The sequence below is a fragment of the Siphateles boraxobius genome, unplaced genomic scaffold, assembly GCF_051911475.1.
Source record: "Siphateles boraxobius isolate OS27281-9 unplaced genomic scaffold, OSU_SipBor_1 20, whole genome shotgun sequence".
NCBI classification, from domain to species: Eukaryota; Metazoa; Chordata; class Actinopteri; order Cypriniformes; family Leuciscidae; genus Siphateles; species Siphateles boraxobius.
In genome coordinates, this window is record NW_027508811.1 from 15,014,551 (window position 1) to 15,032,036 (window position 17,486).

The 17,486-nt window shown below is 33.1% G+C and overlaps 2 protein-coding genes across 2 annotated transcripts; both read right to left on the reverse strand.

The window, feature by feature from the left end:
* pkd2l1 (polycystic kidney disease 2-like 1) lies at positions 1 to 8,622 on the reverse strand. The gene is made up of 15 exons (XM_077237015.1): positions 8,195 to 8,622; positions 7,714 to 7,827; positions 6,714 to 6,841; positions 5,854 to 6,107; positions 5,537 to 5,761; positions 4,571 to 4,799; positions 4,239 to 4,409; positions 3,003 to 3,184; positions 2,730 to 2,850; positions 2,537 to 2,635; positions 2,267 to 2,388; positions 2,054 to 2,171; positions 1,857 to 1,951; positions 1,411 to 1,549; positions 1 to 1,014 (listed from the first exon to the last, which is right to left on the reverse strand). The coding sequence occupies exons 1-15, from the start codon at positions 8,484 to 8,486 to the stop codon at positions 844 to 846; spliced, it is 2,460 nt and encodes an 819-aa protein (XP_077093130.1). The 5' UTR covers positions 8,487 to 8,622; the 3' UTR covers positions 1 to 843.
* Positions 8,623 to 11,334: 2,712 nt separating this feature from the next.
* On the reverse strand, positions 11,335 to 11,747 carry atoh7 (atonal bHLH transcription factor 7). Its single transcript, XM_077236348.1, has one exon. It carries the CDS (start codon positions 11,745 to 11,747, stop codon positions 11,337 to 11,339), a length of 411 nt encoding a protein of 136 aa, XP_077092463.1. The 3' UTR covers positions 11,335 to 11,336.
* Positions 11,748 to 17,486: the final 5,739 nt, after the last annotated feature.

Sequence of the window (17,486 nt, forward strand, 5' to 3'; positions counted from 1 at the left end):
AATGATAAAACCATTTATTTTGCAATTTCAATTATTTATTTGCCTGTAATTATTTTTAATCAGAAAAGATAAAGATAAATATTATATATCTTTTTAAATATACTAGCAATATTGTTCCAGGATTAGTGTATAAACTATAGTAGGCTGAGTATACACTGATATGCTTCTCACTATAAAATACAGCATTTACAAGTAATTCATATCAAAGTAAAGAAAGAGATTAAGGAAAATGTCTCAAAGTATATAATAACTTTCCATAGACTAATAATACACATTGCACTTTGATGACCATTTTCATGTCAAATGTAACTGACTATTCTCACTAAATTTAGCTAAATAAAGTTTCCATGTATAATTGGAAAGAAAGTTGAGATTACATTATCACAGGTTTTTTAATTATTATTTCTGCTTGTATCTTAATTGTGCAGAAGTTGTTTCACAAGAACCAATAGTAATCATGCAAATTCAGTCATCAACAAGGAGGAAGGTCAGAAGAATAGTTTGTGGCCTGATATAGTTGAAATATTCCCAAAAACTACAGGGAATGTATTTAACCCCACAATATGTCAATTGCACTGTGCTGAAACATTAATTAAGCCTTAAAGTGAAATATAATCAGACCGGCAATCATATTGCTATTAATCCCCTCTTATAAAAGCCACAGTGACTGCATGTTAAACAGTCAGTATGGAGGAGAGACACAATCAGATTCCCAATCACAATCCCACTGGTAACATGGAGTACTACATCTACTCTTTACTGTCATTTTCTGAGTCTATATCCACAGATCAGGCTTAGATTAAGCCTATTTGTTAGTAAGTTTTAAAGTCAGGTTTTGATGATTCAGTGGCGTGCAGAACTACTGTTCTCGGTGACGACTGGCCATCCTACATCTGGGTGCAAACGGTTCCTCATATTCCCCATGGGACCAGCTAATGACCAGGATGGTGGTCCCTGAGCCAAGACTCTTTCCAGGTTTACCTGAATATTCCCTCCTGAAGCCGGTCTTGATTCCTGTCGCAACACAGCAGCATGGGTTACATATCTAATATAATATCTCCATGATTCCTGTATTTAATACTGTATATATTCTAAAAACATTTTGGGTTACACTTTATTTTAAGGTGTCATTGTTACAGTGTAATTATATATTTAAGTGCCGAGTAATATTAAGCAACTACACGTACTTACTATAGGGTTAGGGTAGGATTAGGATTTAGTTGAGGGTTAGTTGCATGTAATTATGCATGATTTACTGTTATTACTATGGTAAGCACATGTAACATATGTAACAAGGACACTGTCAAATAAAGTGCTACCACATTTTGTTGTTTATTTGAATTTTATTAATGTATTATTTTAAATCATTTTAAGTACAATGCCATAAGTTCTATAGAAGTAAAAACTCACATCTTCTCTATTCGTCTGCTTGTCCATGTCTCTGTTTTCTGTGTTGAATGTCTGAAGTCTTATTTTCTCCATAACAACATCCAGTTTGGACATTAAAGTGGTCACAGATTTTTCAAGCTGAGCAACTTTGTGAACAAGCCTGGAATAGAACAATAACTTAAAAATGAGAAACTAACTAAAATATATTGAGAAAGAATTAAATGTAAAATAAATATAACAAAAAAGATTATAATATATAATAAAAAACAATAAATATAATAAAAACAATACAATAAAAAATGACAAAACAAAAAAATTTAACTCAAAATACCAAATTTTGAGTTACCAAAATATTCCTAAATATTCATAAATACAATACAGCATATAAATAATACTAAAATAACACGGAACATCAGGTTTTAATACTGACACTAAGAGTTTGCGACACAATGTTTCTGTACACAAACCTCTGAAAGTCCTCTAGAGGAACTGTCTTCTTTCTGTGGTCCTCTGCAGGTTTAACATTGTTTTCAAGATTACGAAGCTCTGCACTGAGTGCGTCCTAATTTAAAACACAAATTGTATATAGATATCAAAATCAGAATAATGTCAACATGGAGATCCATCAGAAACATTAACTTACAACAAAACAACTCAAACACACCCTTTTTTCCTCCAGCTCTTGTTTCATTATCTCCTGCTCCTGCTTGTCCAAAGTCTGGTTCCCATCTTGGTCAAATTTGGAGAAAGCGGCTGAGATCTCATGGTCAGCATGACCCATTCTGACATGTGGGACACATAAACCAGAATACATAAGTTCTTCTGCATCATCGCTGCTACTATACATAAATGTGTTTGTGTTTCACCTGAAACTTACTCTTTCAAAGCATCCCTGAAATCTTTAAACTCCAGCTCACTTGAGCCTGAATCCAGGGCTTTCTGAACATCAGAGATCTTTTCCTTTTTCAGTTTCAGTTTCATGAAGGTCTTTTCATAGCTCTGTAATTAAAGTATAGGTTTCCCACATGCATTTAAACAATGCAAACACAACAGTGTTGGTTTTCGTGGAGGTTACACTGTTTTCCACACATAAATGTAATAGATTTACAGATGTATCCACTGTATGCTCCAGTCTAGGATGACTTACCTGTTTGATGAGATCTGAAATCTGGAACTCATCTTTCTGAGAAGCCAGTTCTGACTTCACCTCAGAGTATGTGTCATTGATGATGGCCAGAAACATGTTCTGTTAATGCCAATTCATCATGTTAATTGATAAAGAACAAACTTGATTTAGAACAAACAATTGTAAGCAAATTATATACGTCTGAAGAACTTACCAGTAACACAAAGAAGACAAAGAACACATAGGAGAAGAAGTATATTGGTCCAAGTACTCTGTTTGCCCTGTCAATGGCATCATAATCGAAATCTCCAAGGATGATTCGAAACTGTGTGAAACTGCAGAGTGGAGAAACAAGGCAAAGAACTGATGTTATTTTCCATTCATTTTTTCAAATTAAAAATAGTTTTTTTTTATCAGAAATTAATATTTTTTGACAGCATAAAAAATTATAAAAATATGTTTTAACAGCGAGAAAAAGCATCCTTACATGCACTTGTTAAATGTGCTGAATGTTTCTACTTCCATTCCAAAGAGCAGGTAACCCAGCTGAGCATATGCAAAGAACACAATGAAGAACATAATGGCAAATCCAAAGATGTCTAATGCACATCGAGCCAAAGTGGACGTAAGCTGGGTCATCGTCTTATTGAAACTGATGTACTTGAAGATCTGCAGAGATTGAGGCCATCATAATATCAACACAGGTCACTTTACCTAAACATTTGAGGATCTTATTTAATGTGTCTTAAACTGCTATGTACACTCTTCTAAAAAAAAATTATACAAAAGCTGTCAACGGGACTGTAAAAAGGTTCTAATATTTACCATTTAAGTACTAATATGTACACTTTTGGTAGCATTATTTACCTTTAAGGTACTAATATGCACTTTTGTAGGTACAACGGTATACCTTTTGAAAGGGTACCACCCCAGTGACAGCTTTTTCTACCTTTTTTTCTGAGAATTAACTAACATTTAAATGAATAATTTATCTAAGTATAATATAATCTATAAAAAATATATATATAATATATAAAAAGCCAGTTGCATAAACATAGCCATTATGTTTAAGTCCCCCTGTGGTGAAAACAAGCTTTATATGTGGTTTGTATGTCTGTAATAATATTGTGCTTTAAGACAAATCATGTGCAAATTCATAAGTCAACCCCATTGCTCAGTATTTTCTCCTTAAAACTGCAATGAACCAAAACAGTCTCAAAAAACGCAGTTTGAAATCGCTTGTGTTTCTGACGTCACAAACTACCTAATAACCAATCATGACAATGTGTGATCGTCAACGAATGGATCTCTGAGCTGGTGTTGTGTGAGTGGAGGCAGGGGCTAATTTGCATATTCATAGAACAAAGTATACTAAATGAGTCAAGGGTGTAGTTATTGATAACAATTTCAAGGAAAAATTACTTTTTTTAAATACTTTAAAATATGTAATTTTGGTGATCAAAGTTGAGTTTTAAGCGATAAAATGATTGGCTATGGGGTTTTTTTAAGACTGTGTCTTAATAACTAATATGACCAACTAGCCGTTAGTTAGGAGTAATCAATCTTACTATTTGGTAAGAAATTAGACCAATTTTTTTTTTTATGTAATTGACTTAAAAAGTTATGAACAAAGAAAAAACTTTGATGACCAACTTAGTCTTAGCAGTTTATGCAACCGGCCCAAAGGGTATGTCATTTTAAAAACTTCTTAATAAAAAATTACCTTAATCCAAGCAAAAAACAAATTTACTGCATTCATATTGTTGTACTGGGTTTGCCAAAATGCAAGAAATTCAAAATCAGCGTAGATGTCAGGTTGTTCTAGAAGGTTTCCAAGTAGCTTGTCCACTTTGATGGTCCGAAATGCACTGAAGACTATTGCCACCACAGCAAGCTGTTGAAAAAAGAGCACATTTACTATTAGAGTCTGCTCTTGTCAAGTAATGTTTGCCAATTATATGATGAATTTTAATTATTATAGATAGAAAATAAAGTCTTTCAAATATGTTTGATATCGGATGTTTTGATGTCTGATATGATCTGCTTTCCTCCTACCAGTATCACCACTAAATCAAGAATGTTCCAGATGCTGTTGAAATGGGACAGTTTGTGGATTCGGAATTCCAGAATCTCCTCCACAATGTAATAGAGTATGAAGACACAGAACACTATCTCGCAGCCGATGATGAAGAAATCCCAGGTGGTGACGTAACGAATCAGCTTTACAGTACGGATCTGGTAGGATGGAATTGCTCCACCAGTAGCTGGAAATTCAACCACCAATCTGAAGAAAGAAGAAAACTATGATTTATCGTTTTATAAATAATATAATGCAACAACAAAATTACATCAGATTATTTATTCTATATATTGAACTTTTTTATATGTTTCACATTTATTGTTTGTATACATAATTTATAATAAACATATAAATATAATAAATATTTAAATATAATAATTAATGCTGTCATCGTGATTAATCAATTCGAACATATAAGTGTGTTTAAATAATATGTGTGTATATATGTTATTATATTTATATAAATATATATATAAATATATATATATATATATATAATATTTATATATATGTGTGTGTGTGTGTGACACACACATACACACACACCTATAACTATTTGTGTTTATGTGTGTATATATATATATATATATATATATATATATATATACAGTATGTATATGCATAAATATATATATATATATATGTATATGTGTATATATATATATATATACACACACATATATTATATAAACACAAACATGTATGTTTAAATTGATTAATTGTGATTAATCGATTTGACGGCAGTAAAAATAGTCCTATGTAATCATAAATAGGGCCAAACTTTTTTTGTGGTTTTTCTGTACATTGAAAGGGATAGCTTATGTTAAAGAACAGATGTAGAAATTGTATATTATTCACTAACCTAGCAAACCAAATGTATAATTTTGGACATGCAAATGCAAAAAAATGCATTATATATGATCTTGATTTAGGTCAAGTACCTTATAACACAGAAGAGATTGATGTTGGCATTGTATGCAGAGAAGTCAATGAAAAGAACACGAGTTCCATGATCAAGCCACAGGTTGTTTTTGAGGTCATTCAGGATAGCTGCACTCTCTTCTTTGGTCTTTGCCAGGTCTTGGTAATATCCCGCTCCGCTGTATGTGGTCAGTATTCCCCAGTGATTTGACCCTTTGATCTCCTTTTCTGAGTGGTACTGCCAGCTGAAGAATAATACGATTATATTTAATAAATAAACACATTTCAACACCCAAAGAGAGAAATACGACTGTTGCTTATCATAAATGTCACTCACGCTGTTCCGTTGATCATTCCAAACCTGCTGTCATCCTCCTTCTTGTCGCTGTAAACATCAAAACACTCGGAGATCTCCTGCTGGAAGTCTTTGTGCACCTTGCAGGAGTTGCTCTTCACTTTGAGCTGTCGAATCCGGGGGACTCCTAACAACAAGTTCTCGTAGTAAATGAAGGATTGATTTTCATTCTGAAGAGGCTCATCATTATACCACTTAGTCCAGTACAGGCTGTCAAGTAACGGGCCCTCCATGTACTGCAAAGATTAAAGGAAAAATCATAGCAAGAGGGACTTTGATGCTGTACTGGATGTGTCCCACGAATAGACAAACATTAATTATGAAGTTAATACTAAATAAACATATTATATAAACAATAATATTATTTTAAAACATTAAAATGTATTACATAAAACATATTAAAATCAAATAAACCATATTAGCAAAGTTCAAATTTGTGTTGGAATATTTTATTACTAAATAATATTAATATTACTAAAATAAACATACTTAAAACTATATAAAATAATTCAGATAATATATAAAAAATATTAGCAATACTATCCAAATTTTTACTATCCTAATCCTATTACTAATCTATTTATATTTAAGATATATATATATATATAACATGTATTATTAAATGTACATTATATATATAGTCTTAAGTAAATATATCCAAAAATCCAAAACTTGGAATTTGTGTTGAAATTAATTGTAGGCCTACTTTATTTATTGTACTTTAAAAATACCAGGGAAAGACCAATATTTATAATTAAAATCATTTCATATTATAAATAGATAAATACACCTTAACCCTGATTTTTATTCACATCAGAATAATAGAATCTGCTAAAACTCACTGTCCAGACATCATTCACGTTGCTGATGTAGTAAAAGCTGAATCCATTGCCACTCGGTATATTCACAAATAGATCAGTCATAGCTTTTGTATAGTAGTAGGTGGCGCTGCTGGTCATGCCATAGGTCACTGCATGAGAACATGATTGCAATCAGTCAACAACAATCACATCACTTATTGAACACAGACGTGCTACACCATTCACCCTCCACACAGATAAAGAGCATCAATTCATTGAAGTTTCATCCATTAGCAGTGCTCACGTCACGAATGCTGCGGCCAGAGATGAGGGGAGGGTTATTTGTTTGAGCACACACAAATAGCTCTCTTGAACAATGTGACCAGCACAGACAAAGCCTCAATTGCCTGACCTGAGCTCTTATCAGTAAAAGACAGCAGGGTCCAGCTTGTGTGCCTTTCAGGCCTAATTTTCCCCTGGACAATGCTGCGTTGTAACACAGGGGAGGAGTGGACATTTTATAACAAGCACTTAGGCTGATACACATCTCTGATCATAATAGAGCACAAGATAATGGGAAACCATGGGATAAGTTCGGATTACAGCCAGTATGAACAAAAAGACAAAAGAGCAAGCTAATGACATTTTAACAGTTTTGCATTTATACATGCGAATGTTTTAATGGATCTATCTATGACCTTAATATCCACAGCTACAAAATGTAAAAATAATTGTTGGTTTAACTTAAGTAACGTGGTTACCTTAGAATTTTGAGTTGACACTGACATTAAAAATATGAGTTAATAGAAACAAGGAGATTGGTTTAATCAACAGAAACTTAAATTATGTTTTCTGTACCACATTAACAAGACAAAAAGTTGTGATAGCAAATCATGAAAATAACTTTTTACAGTGCAGCTCTATATTGATCCATTATCAATAAATCCATTCAGTGGTTTCAACTCCAACAGGTGGTCCTAACAGGTAAAAACAGTACATTCAGACAGGGATAAATATATCAAACAATCAACCTAATACTTACACAGACACAAATCCACTAGGAAAACAATGTAGATGAACAGTTCTTTGAGATTTGCTTTGACAGTGAGCTCAGGATTCTCCTTTGTGTCTTTTCTTAGAGCTGTTCCCCACAGTCCTACCAAACCGAAACAATCACTTTTATATATATTTTTTTTCTTGTATTTTTTTAATTAACTTACAATAATATTAAGTAATGTATTTATTATTAAGTATTTATAAAATATCATAAAGTATTTTAAAATAATACAACTGAATATATTACTAATATTTCTATATTAAATAATACAAATATGTATTTTATATCATTAATAATAAATTATAAAAAACAATTAGCAACACTCAAACAAAATGTAATAATAATAATAATAATTGAATAGTAAACATGGAATGATAATAATACATAAATAAAAGCAAACAGTGCTTAAGTAAATCTAGAATAATCATATCATGGAAAATAGGAAGATGCATGGATTCTCCCTTACCTTTGATGGCTTTTAAGAAAAAGGAGCAGCATCCAGACTTCTTTTCCTCAGTGGGGTGGGTTCGCACCTTATCCTCGGCTAAATATGGGTTAGGCAGATTCAGTTGGTTCATGTTCTCCAAAGAACTATGAAACATGGGCTGAGGGTTGTAGATGGTGCTGACGGGGCGTATGATGTGTGCAGGAGAGCCACTGTAGGCCTGATTCACCCAGGCTCCTTTCTCAAAGTCATCCAGCTCGCACGATACTGTGTTGCCCAGCTGATTTTCTGCCTGGTTATTGAAGTGTTGCATTGTGGTAAATGGAGAGGTTAAGGTAGATGGATAGCCTATATCATGAAATGCTCAAGTGTAGCTTTTGCCTGAGGATAGGTTCAACTTGTATTTATACCTTTCTCCATGAATCCTCTGAATCTGTGTAAGGAGGGGCTCCTCTTTTGTTCACACATCCATTAAAAACACAACCCATGCCATTAGGGAAACTGAAACATCAGCTACAGATTCTATAGAACAGCATCATTGACAAAGCACAGCTAATGAATTTGCGTCACATGCGTCACATAGTTTTAGACATGCTGAAACAAAGATCAATAGCCAACTTTAATTATAAAGATGCACAGAAATAGTAATTAAATTATTCTGATAATTAAACTATTAGCTGGCAGTATACATCTAAAACAAATGACTGAAATATTGTGAAAATATTTTATATCTGAAAATGTCTACTTAACGCTTTCCTGCCATTGAAGAGTTTTTACGGCTTTTCGTGTTTTCACTGTTAGCCTAGACCTAACGTTCATGGGCGAGTACTGTATCTCCAGATCAAAACACAGGCAAAAAAGAAGCGAGCAATCCCATTTAAGCAGATGCATCATGCATGTGAAAAATAATGCGATCATCAACATAAACAGCATATAAATCAAAACGGCCTAATGTTACCATTGAAATATATCGACACAGGAAGTGGTTAGGACTGTACAGTGCATTGTAGCCTATAGGTGTCGATGGACTCGATCTACTCCTATGTTTTGATCATCGTTCTGAATTCTATCTTGATAGTCTTTGACAAAAACGCGATTTTCTCAGCTTTTTGCTCAAAATGTTTGTTTGTTTTTAAGCTGGTGGTCTGTTCTTTCTTTTGATATATTGCATGTTCAGATATTCATAGCATAGGCTACAGCAAAATATCATGGGGGGCATGACATTTTTGTGAAAATTACCAAAAACGCTGCTGTGGCTGGCAACATAAAAAAATAAAAGAAAAAAGAAAAGAAAACGGCTGGCGGGGAAAGAGTTAATATTAAGATAACAGAGTCTATTCTGTAGTAGCTGTAGCTATATTTACTTTACTCAGCATTTGGGTATTAGACTATAGGGCCTACATTTTGACAGCTGCCTATAAAGATAAAGACTAGAACTGTTTTTAAACGTGCATTAATTGCAAACAAAGAAATACATTTGTATCAAAAAAATGATTACATTTTTTATTAAAAAATACTTTTTTTTATTAAAATACTTTTCAAATTGTCCAGAGATATCATAGCACCTCCTTGTGGCCCCCTGGAGGTTTATAAACCTCTGTGATACATAATAAGCAATCATTTAGACCTACTTGTATTCAAGTATAGACCATCGATTTGTTTCTCATTCAAACATTTGTAAATTTACATTTGCATGATTTAATATGATTGCACGAAATATGGACTTTAGTATAAAATAAAATAAACAATGTCTTGACCAAGCTGCCTAATTTAGTAGACTAATAATTTTAAAATTATTGTAGGGGTGTCTTTGAGTTTAGTAGCTACATACTGATCATGGCATGATGATTGGTCATAATGACAGCTGAAACTAAACGGATTAAGATGGGTGTATCTCGCTTTATGTACACGCTTTCGGCTGAACTCAAGCCGTTCACGCCTCATTTGCACTGAAAAGAAACGTTATACACAGTCATTGGACAGCAAAGAGATTAACCTCCTCTCTAAATTAAACTCTCCTAGTAATCTTTAAACTCGGAAGGACATTCTATTGGTTTACGATATGACCCAAACCAAAATAAAAATGATTATCTAATTAAAAAAAGAAATAAATTTAAATAGATTCAATTTTGTAATTTTCGTTCATCTTTAAAACACAGTAGGCTACATGGGACACACAGTTCAACCGTGACGTCATTCAGTCCTTTAAACATTATTTATTCCTCCACTGAACTGACAGCAGAGACATTTGTTTGGTGCTGTCTTATCTTGGGACACAGAGTGCTTCGCCAAAATGTGTTTATCTGTCAAGTGTGCACACCATGATGAGAACTGGTATTTGTATTTAGGCCTTTATACAGAAAAAAATGCTGTAGTAAATACTGTGGTAAAATTTAATTTTATAGCAAATCTGTTTCAAAATGGAGGAAAATGTGTGCATGTCATTAAAAGTATACACAATTTAACATAAAATTCTCGTCTTGTCTACAGATGTAAGATGAGTTTTTTTTTTTTAAACAGACTAGGGTATAGCCTATATATAGTGGATAAAATGTTATTCTAATATTGATGTACTGTACACAAAGTCTTTGATTTCAGTGTTTATTTGTGCATTGATTAACTGCACTATAAACAAAACATTTTAAATCCTGTTTAAACTACAGCTCAAAATACATCACCTACAGAAACACTGTACATAGTTACAAGATACAATTTTATATCCATTATTAATATTATTCCAGATCCGTTTTTCCCTCATTGAGTTTAGTATAAAAATCAATAAGAAATTGGAAATTTTGGCAAAATAAGATCACAGTGTATTTTTTGTATGTTTTTTCAGCTTTGACTTAGCTGAGCATACACAAAGATTTGATACAAAGCAATGAAAAAATATGAACTGTGATCTGTGATTTTATCGAGTCATCATTTACAACATGCATGATGGAAGATTTTCTAAAATTGTACAGAAAAACATTCTTTTTTTGCAGTTAAAGCAACTCTACCACAAGAATGCCTTAGACTCTATTAAAGCTAATCAAACACTTGATTTCCAGAACCATAAACATAAAATATTACATAGTAATACATACATATTTACTGACTCCTGTATCTATGCAAAGAAAGATACAAGTGAATGCACCATTGCTTATCAGTCCCTGAGAGCTTAGAGGCTTTCGTAGTGGTAGGAGAAGGAGGGATGCATACAGTTATTTTCCACAGGGGAGTTATAGCTCATAAAGCAAGAATAGGTCTCTGGCTGTAGGCCATCAAGCTGTAGATTCAGCCAGTCTTTCTGAGGAGCTGTGTGTCTGCTGGCGTCGGTCAGGATTCGATTGAGGGCCATAATGTAGCTCAGGGCCATCTGCAGCGTTTCATATTTAGAGAGTTTCTTGTCCTGACCCCACTGAGGAACCACTTTGCGGAGGCAGTCGAATGCAGTGTTCAGGCCCTCCATCCTCTTTCTCTCTCGAGCGTTGGCTGCCATCCTTCGCCGCATGGCACTCTCAAACTTCTCTGGGTCTCTGGAGTCAGACTCCGACCCTGAATCTGCACAGCTCGGTCTGCGGGACTTCATGACTTCTGGGCCAAAGGTCCTCATAGGCCAACGTTGGTCTTGAAAACGGATCCTTTGAGGTGTAAAATTTCCTCAGACACAATGTCTTCTTGTCCCTGTATTGAAATAAATCCAGATAGTGGTGCAGTCCTTGAGGATAGTGGTTGTGGTCTGCCATAAGGATGACTGGTGCTTATATAGAGCTCTGGTATTAACAGGTGGCAGCAGGTGGAGCCCCATCCTTATTGCTCCAGCCAAACATTCATTATTATTAATGAAACACACATTTCCAACAGCAGGACTAGTGCACTCAAACTAGCTCCCCACCCCAACCCCCATTAACTCAAACTTTAATGACATTCCAATTAACTTTGGCTGGTCTATGCGTTACAAACATATAACTTACCATCTGTCCTGGGCCACTGCAACAACCAGGGGTGAATGACAAGGATTACAAGTGCATGCATCTTTTAGCAACCATGACATGCTTGCATCTCTTAGGCAAGAACATTGTTTACAAGTCATTGCCTTTATGGAATCAATTTATTTTACAGTTTTATAGCTCTCAACATCTAAATGAATAATATGATATGAAGACTTTAACCTTGTAATATAATCTTCATTATGAATTAACAAAGTAATAGTTTTTTACTATAAATATATAATGTACTATATGTATATTATTATTACACTAGGCTACTATACTGCTATATTAGTATATTTTTCTATACATTTATAATGTATGTTAGATGTATTAAATAGTAATATTTAAGGTAGTACATTTAATATTTATTTTAACATAATATATAAAATATAATATCTAACATTACTATAAATGTTTAATGTACTGTTTTAATTATGTTAAATATTAATATTTAATATATATATATATATATATATATATATATATATATATATTCATAATTATATTGTTAAATTACTACACTGATATATTAATATATTTTATATATATAATATATATATATATATATATATATATATATATATATATATATATATATATATATATATATATAATAAATTAATTTATATTATATTAGTATCAATTCATACCTTAATGAAATTACATTTAGATTAAATTAAGTTTCTATGTTTAGTAGAAATTATTTTAAACTGCATAAGTAAATTGATGACAACACCATGAAAAACATTTCTGGGATGATAAATAATTGATTTGCGTGTCTCAAAGGAACTGAGACAGACAGAAGACTTCGACAAGCTGTCTATCTCAATCTGTTCAATGTGAATCAAATAAAGCAGGGATAGATTCAGATGGTCATAGACAGTCACAATTTTACCCAAAAAGCCTGTTGAAGAATAAACATGAATCACAAATCACTATTTCTACCTTTTATGATTTAGTATTAAGATTTACTTCTTATATTTCTTCGTACAGATATTTTTAAAATATTTTTTAATATTTTTAAGTTTCCATATTACATTAATGTATCAAAAAAGCTGATTTAACCAGTTTAATTAAGAATAGAATAAGTGTATTAAATGCACAATGTGATATTAATCATAACATATAATATTGATAATATGAAGTATATTAATTTAATCAAAATGCAGTATTTCTCTTTTACATATTTTCTTGCAGGTACACACAATCATATACATCAGTAAGTTTTGCACAAATAATACATCTCTGGATCTTGTACATAATTCATGTCCCAGCTGAATACGATTCAAGCCTTATAAACTCATGCTGTCAGGTCATTTTGCATTGGACAAGTCATTTTGCTGTTCAACTGGGCATATAAACCCAATCCACTGGTTTGATTTCATTGATTGCAGATTGGCATGGCTGGCCAGCTGCTGCTTGTCTTGTTTAAAGGGCTTGGTCCAGACATCTAGAACAGCCTTGTTTTTCACTCATTCACATGATCGGCTTGTCTGGAGTCTGAGGCTGTCCTATGCAAAAAGGCCATATGTTACAAGCTCGTCCTGTAACTTTGAGACAGTGTTGAGCAGATTAAAGATTTACTCCATCTTGAAGAGGGGAAAGTGAGAAGGTCTATTATCAGTTTAACAGCTTAATCCAGGATTTAGTAAATCTGATTTTCATTTAAAGCTTGAAGCAATTAGCATTGATTCCAAAGGAGAAAATGTTCTTAAAAAGCGAATGTGTAATCCTCCAAACACAAGGAAAAGTGACAATCTATTGCAATGATTAAACACCCTGACAGCCAAACCATAGGCCTAACTGAGTCTGCGTACCAATATTAATAATTTAAGTTCTTTCAAAGTTAATCTATATGACAATATAATCTCTGTGCTAGAAGCTGCTGCTGTCATTTAAATACACGTAACCTATTAAACAAATGACCACCAAGAAGAAGACAATGGCAGATGTTTATTTCCATTTGGATAACATTTTTAAGTTGGCTGACTTCAAATGCAAATATTTAAAGATATATTTGATTGAATTTGTAGAAAAGGCATTGACCAATGAGGTCATTCAGAAAAGTGAGGCATATTGTTTAAAAATTGACCCCCATATGACGAGAATTGAACCCCCCATCCCACCAACACCATCAAAATAGGGCATCTGGTGAGATGTGGCTAGTCACTGTAATTAGGTCAAGGAAGGTGCTTGTAATTTCATGCCTATTTGAACCCTTTTTTCCCCTTCTGGTTGTTATGTTTAATCTTAACTGGTCAATGGAGTCTTATTGTGGAAAATCAATCAGACAAAAGAATCTATTTATGTTAAATTAGTATTATTACTATTATTATTTATGGAAACACATGTTGTTTCCTTTTTTTCTATTAAGTTGTATATTTATTTAGAAATCAGGAGTTGCATTTGATGGAGCAAAACATGCATATTAGCACATATTTAAATCAGCTATACAAATTACAAAAATGCTTGGCGAAACACTATGCTATAAGAGCTCGATATTTGACAGTTTTAGTTGTTGTTGCTTTTGTTTTGTATAATAATTAGATATCACATTGTTGTTTCTTTTTATTATTGTTTTTTTTTTTTTTTTACAGTGGATGCCATGTAATAACAGCAAAAGAACCTGGAGAGAAACACAAAAAATATATATTATACTTCACTTTGTCATTAACCAAACTGGACACAATCTCTATCCATCCATCCATCCATCCATCCATCCATCCATCCATCCATCCATCCATCCATCCATCCTTCCATCCATCTATCTATCTATCTATCTATCTATCTATCTATCTATCTATCTATCTATCTATCTATCTATCTATCTATCTATCTATCTATCTATCTATCTATCTATCTATCTATCTATCTATCTATCTATCTATCTGCCAGCAATGTCAGCATAAGTAACCAGAACACACTGGAACCAAAATATTTAAGTATATTAGCAAACATTTTCAAACCACTACAACATATGGTTACAGTTGTCCTTTTACGTAATACAGCATGTAACAAATCTTTATAAGGGGCACACCGGGTATGGTATCATGGGGAGAGTGGTAACACCACCAATTCCACTAATCAGGGATAAGCTAGGAGATCATTTTATTATTTACCCACTTCCTCCCAGATCACATATGAATGGTTGTCAAGGCGGTAGGTACATGCAGATTTCATAAAGGAAATTTTTTTTTTGATAAGAATATATTTTTTTCTAATCCTATATTTTTTTTAGTACTTAATCTTGTGCAGATAAAATCATAAAATTTATATTAGATTAAATTGTAGTTTCTCAGGCAAAATGTGATACCATTTTATCCTGCTAATTTCAAAGCATCATGCTAATACAGCTAGCTAAACAGTGGTGGCAGGGGTGGGGTAATAACATCTTTACATGGTTGTTACAACTAAGGCATACAACTATTTAAAATAACCGTACAGATTGCCTAGATAGTGGAAAAGAACGACAGATAGATGTGTGCCAACCAATGTTAAAAAAGGAACTGATGAGGTTTCAAAGAAGGGCAGGTCAGACAGATAAGTTGTGAAAACCGTGTTGAAAGCTTGTGGTGAGGATTCTGATACTTCAGACAATGAAAACGTTTGTTGTCTGCACGGAGCCATTTGGCAACTCAAAGCCAAAGGAAGTGTGGGTAAATTGTGCCCTGCCATCTCTGGGCCTTGGTCTGCACTCCAGGGTTAACAACACTGCATTTTCACCATTGTTAGCCTACTCTGATTAAGAATAATCACATAGATCCAGGTATGCTGCAGTCAAGTGTTCATTAAAGGGATAGTTCACCCAAAAATTATTTAAAATTTTTTTTTTTTATCAATTACTCACCCTCAAGTGGTTCCAAACCTGTATGGATGTCTTTGTTCTGTTGAACACAAAAGAATATATTTTGAAGAATGTTGGTAACCAGACAGTTGGGCTAGTAATGGAAAAATACTATGGAAACAAATAGCATGCCATCAATTTACCAACATTCTTCAAAATATCTTCTTTTGGTGAATAAACTTGCTTTAATACTTCCCACAATTGAATACATGCCAATTTAGCTGTTATATAAAAATTGCATGCAACAGCGTCAGTCTAGCTGAGAGAGCTTTGAAATTACTGTGTCTCAAATGGCTCAAGGGGAATTGACAGTCGTCTGATTCTTAATTCAACCCATGCAGTTGCGTCACATATTAAGGCACATCTGAAAATACACTTTTGAAGACTAACGATATATTCAGTAGCTTAATGCTGCAGTCGTTTTTACTTCCGTTAGATAAATATCGCCATCCACCGTCCAATAAAATCACTGCAAATTACCAAGATAACCACACTTATTCTTGCTATAAAAAACACAATACATTACGTAATAAAGGTTTTGGGGAAGGCCTACACGTTTTTCCAGAACACTTTAAAAATATATATATTTTAAGTTATTTTTTTAAGAAAGACGGCTGTCTCTTCTGAAAAAATAAATAAATAAATAAATATATATATATATATATATATATATATATATATATATATATATATATATATATATATATATATAAAAACATGAAGCTTGACTGAATCTAGTCATACATGATTCTGACCTCCAGGTGGCGCTTAGTTTACTCTTTTTGGCAGTTATCAATGCATTTTCACTGCTTTTAGTTGTAAAAAGACAAGCAAAAAATGAACAAAACAAAGCCATGCACAACCAAGACGAAGCTGTTGCTTAAGGTCATTTGTTGTTATTTAATTTGAGGTCATTCCCTTTGCTACACAAACAAGGCCTAATTTAATCATTTAGCAAGCACACACATTTCTTCATTTCCTCCTTTATGAGATAAAACTTCCCTCACAAGTATTTATGCAAGGATGATAGTTTCTATGTAGAATATCCACGAGCAATCAGAGCGACTCAAAAATTGTTCAGTTTGAGCACCATGAAGTGAAGCCTCTATGTTTCATAGTGAGTCAGCTATGCAGCCTAAATATGGCATTGTAAGTACATGCTAATTTGTGGTGACAGTTCATGAAGTTAAAGCCAATGAATATGCATATAAATGCTAATATATTGACATATGTGATGCTAGTCTTGTATATATTATCACTTTACTGGCCTCTTTCTGAGGCAATATTTTAGCCTGGCAAAGTATCAGACATCCTCAAGTAACACATTGCATTGCAGCAGATCACCACGTGACAGCAAGTCTGTACAGCTCAGAAATGTTATTTATCTCTTTTAATAAGAAGAATTACATGCTTGTCCAACACTCAGAGAACATGTCCCTGTGTTCTTCAGCTGCTTCTAGCAAGTCCACACTTGGCCACAAAGATTATAGGA

What these genes read in the sequence shown, in the direction of transcription:
- pkd2l1 (XM_077237015.1), bottom strand. Translation starts at nt 8,486, where the DNA reads ATGCAACACTTCAATAACCAGGCAGAAAATCAGCTGGGCAACACAGTA. An exon ending in ACGTGAATGATGTCTGGACA is followed by an intron (nt 6,108 to 6,713) that starts GTGAGTTTTAGC and finishes TAATCTTTGCAG; the next exon opens with TACATGGAGGGCCCGTTACT. An exon ending in TGTTTTTTGCTTGGATTAAG is followed by an intron (nt 3,185 to 4,238) that starts GTAATTTTTTAT and finishes CAATCTCTGCAG; the next exon opens with ATCTTCAAGTACATCAGTTT.
- atoh7 (XM_077236348.1), bottom strand. Translation starts at nt 11,747, where the DNA reads ATGAAGTCCCGCAGACCGAGCTGTGCAGATTCAGGGTCGGAGTCTGAC.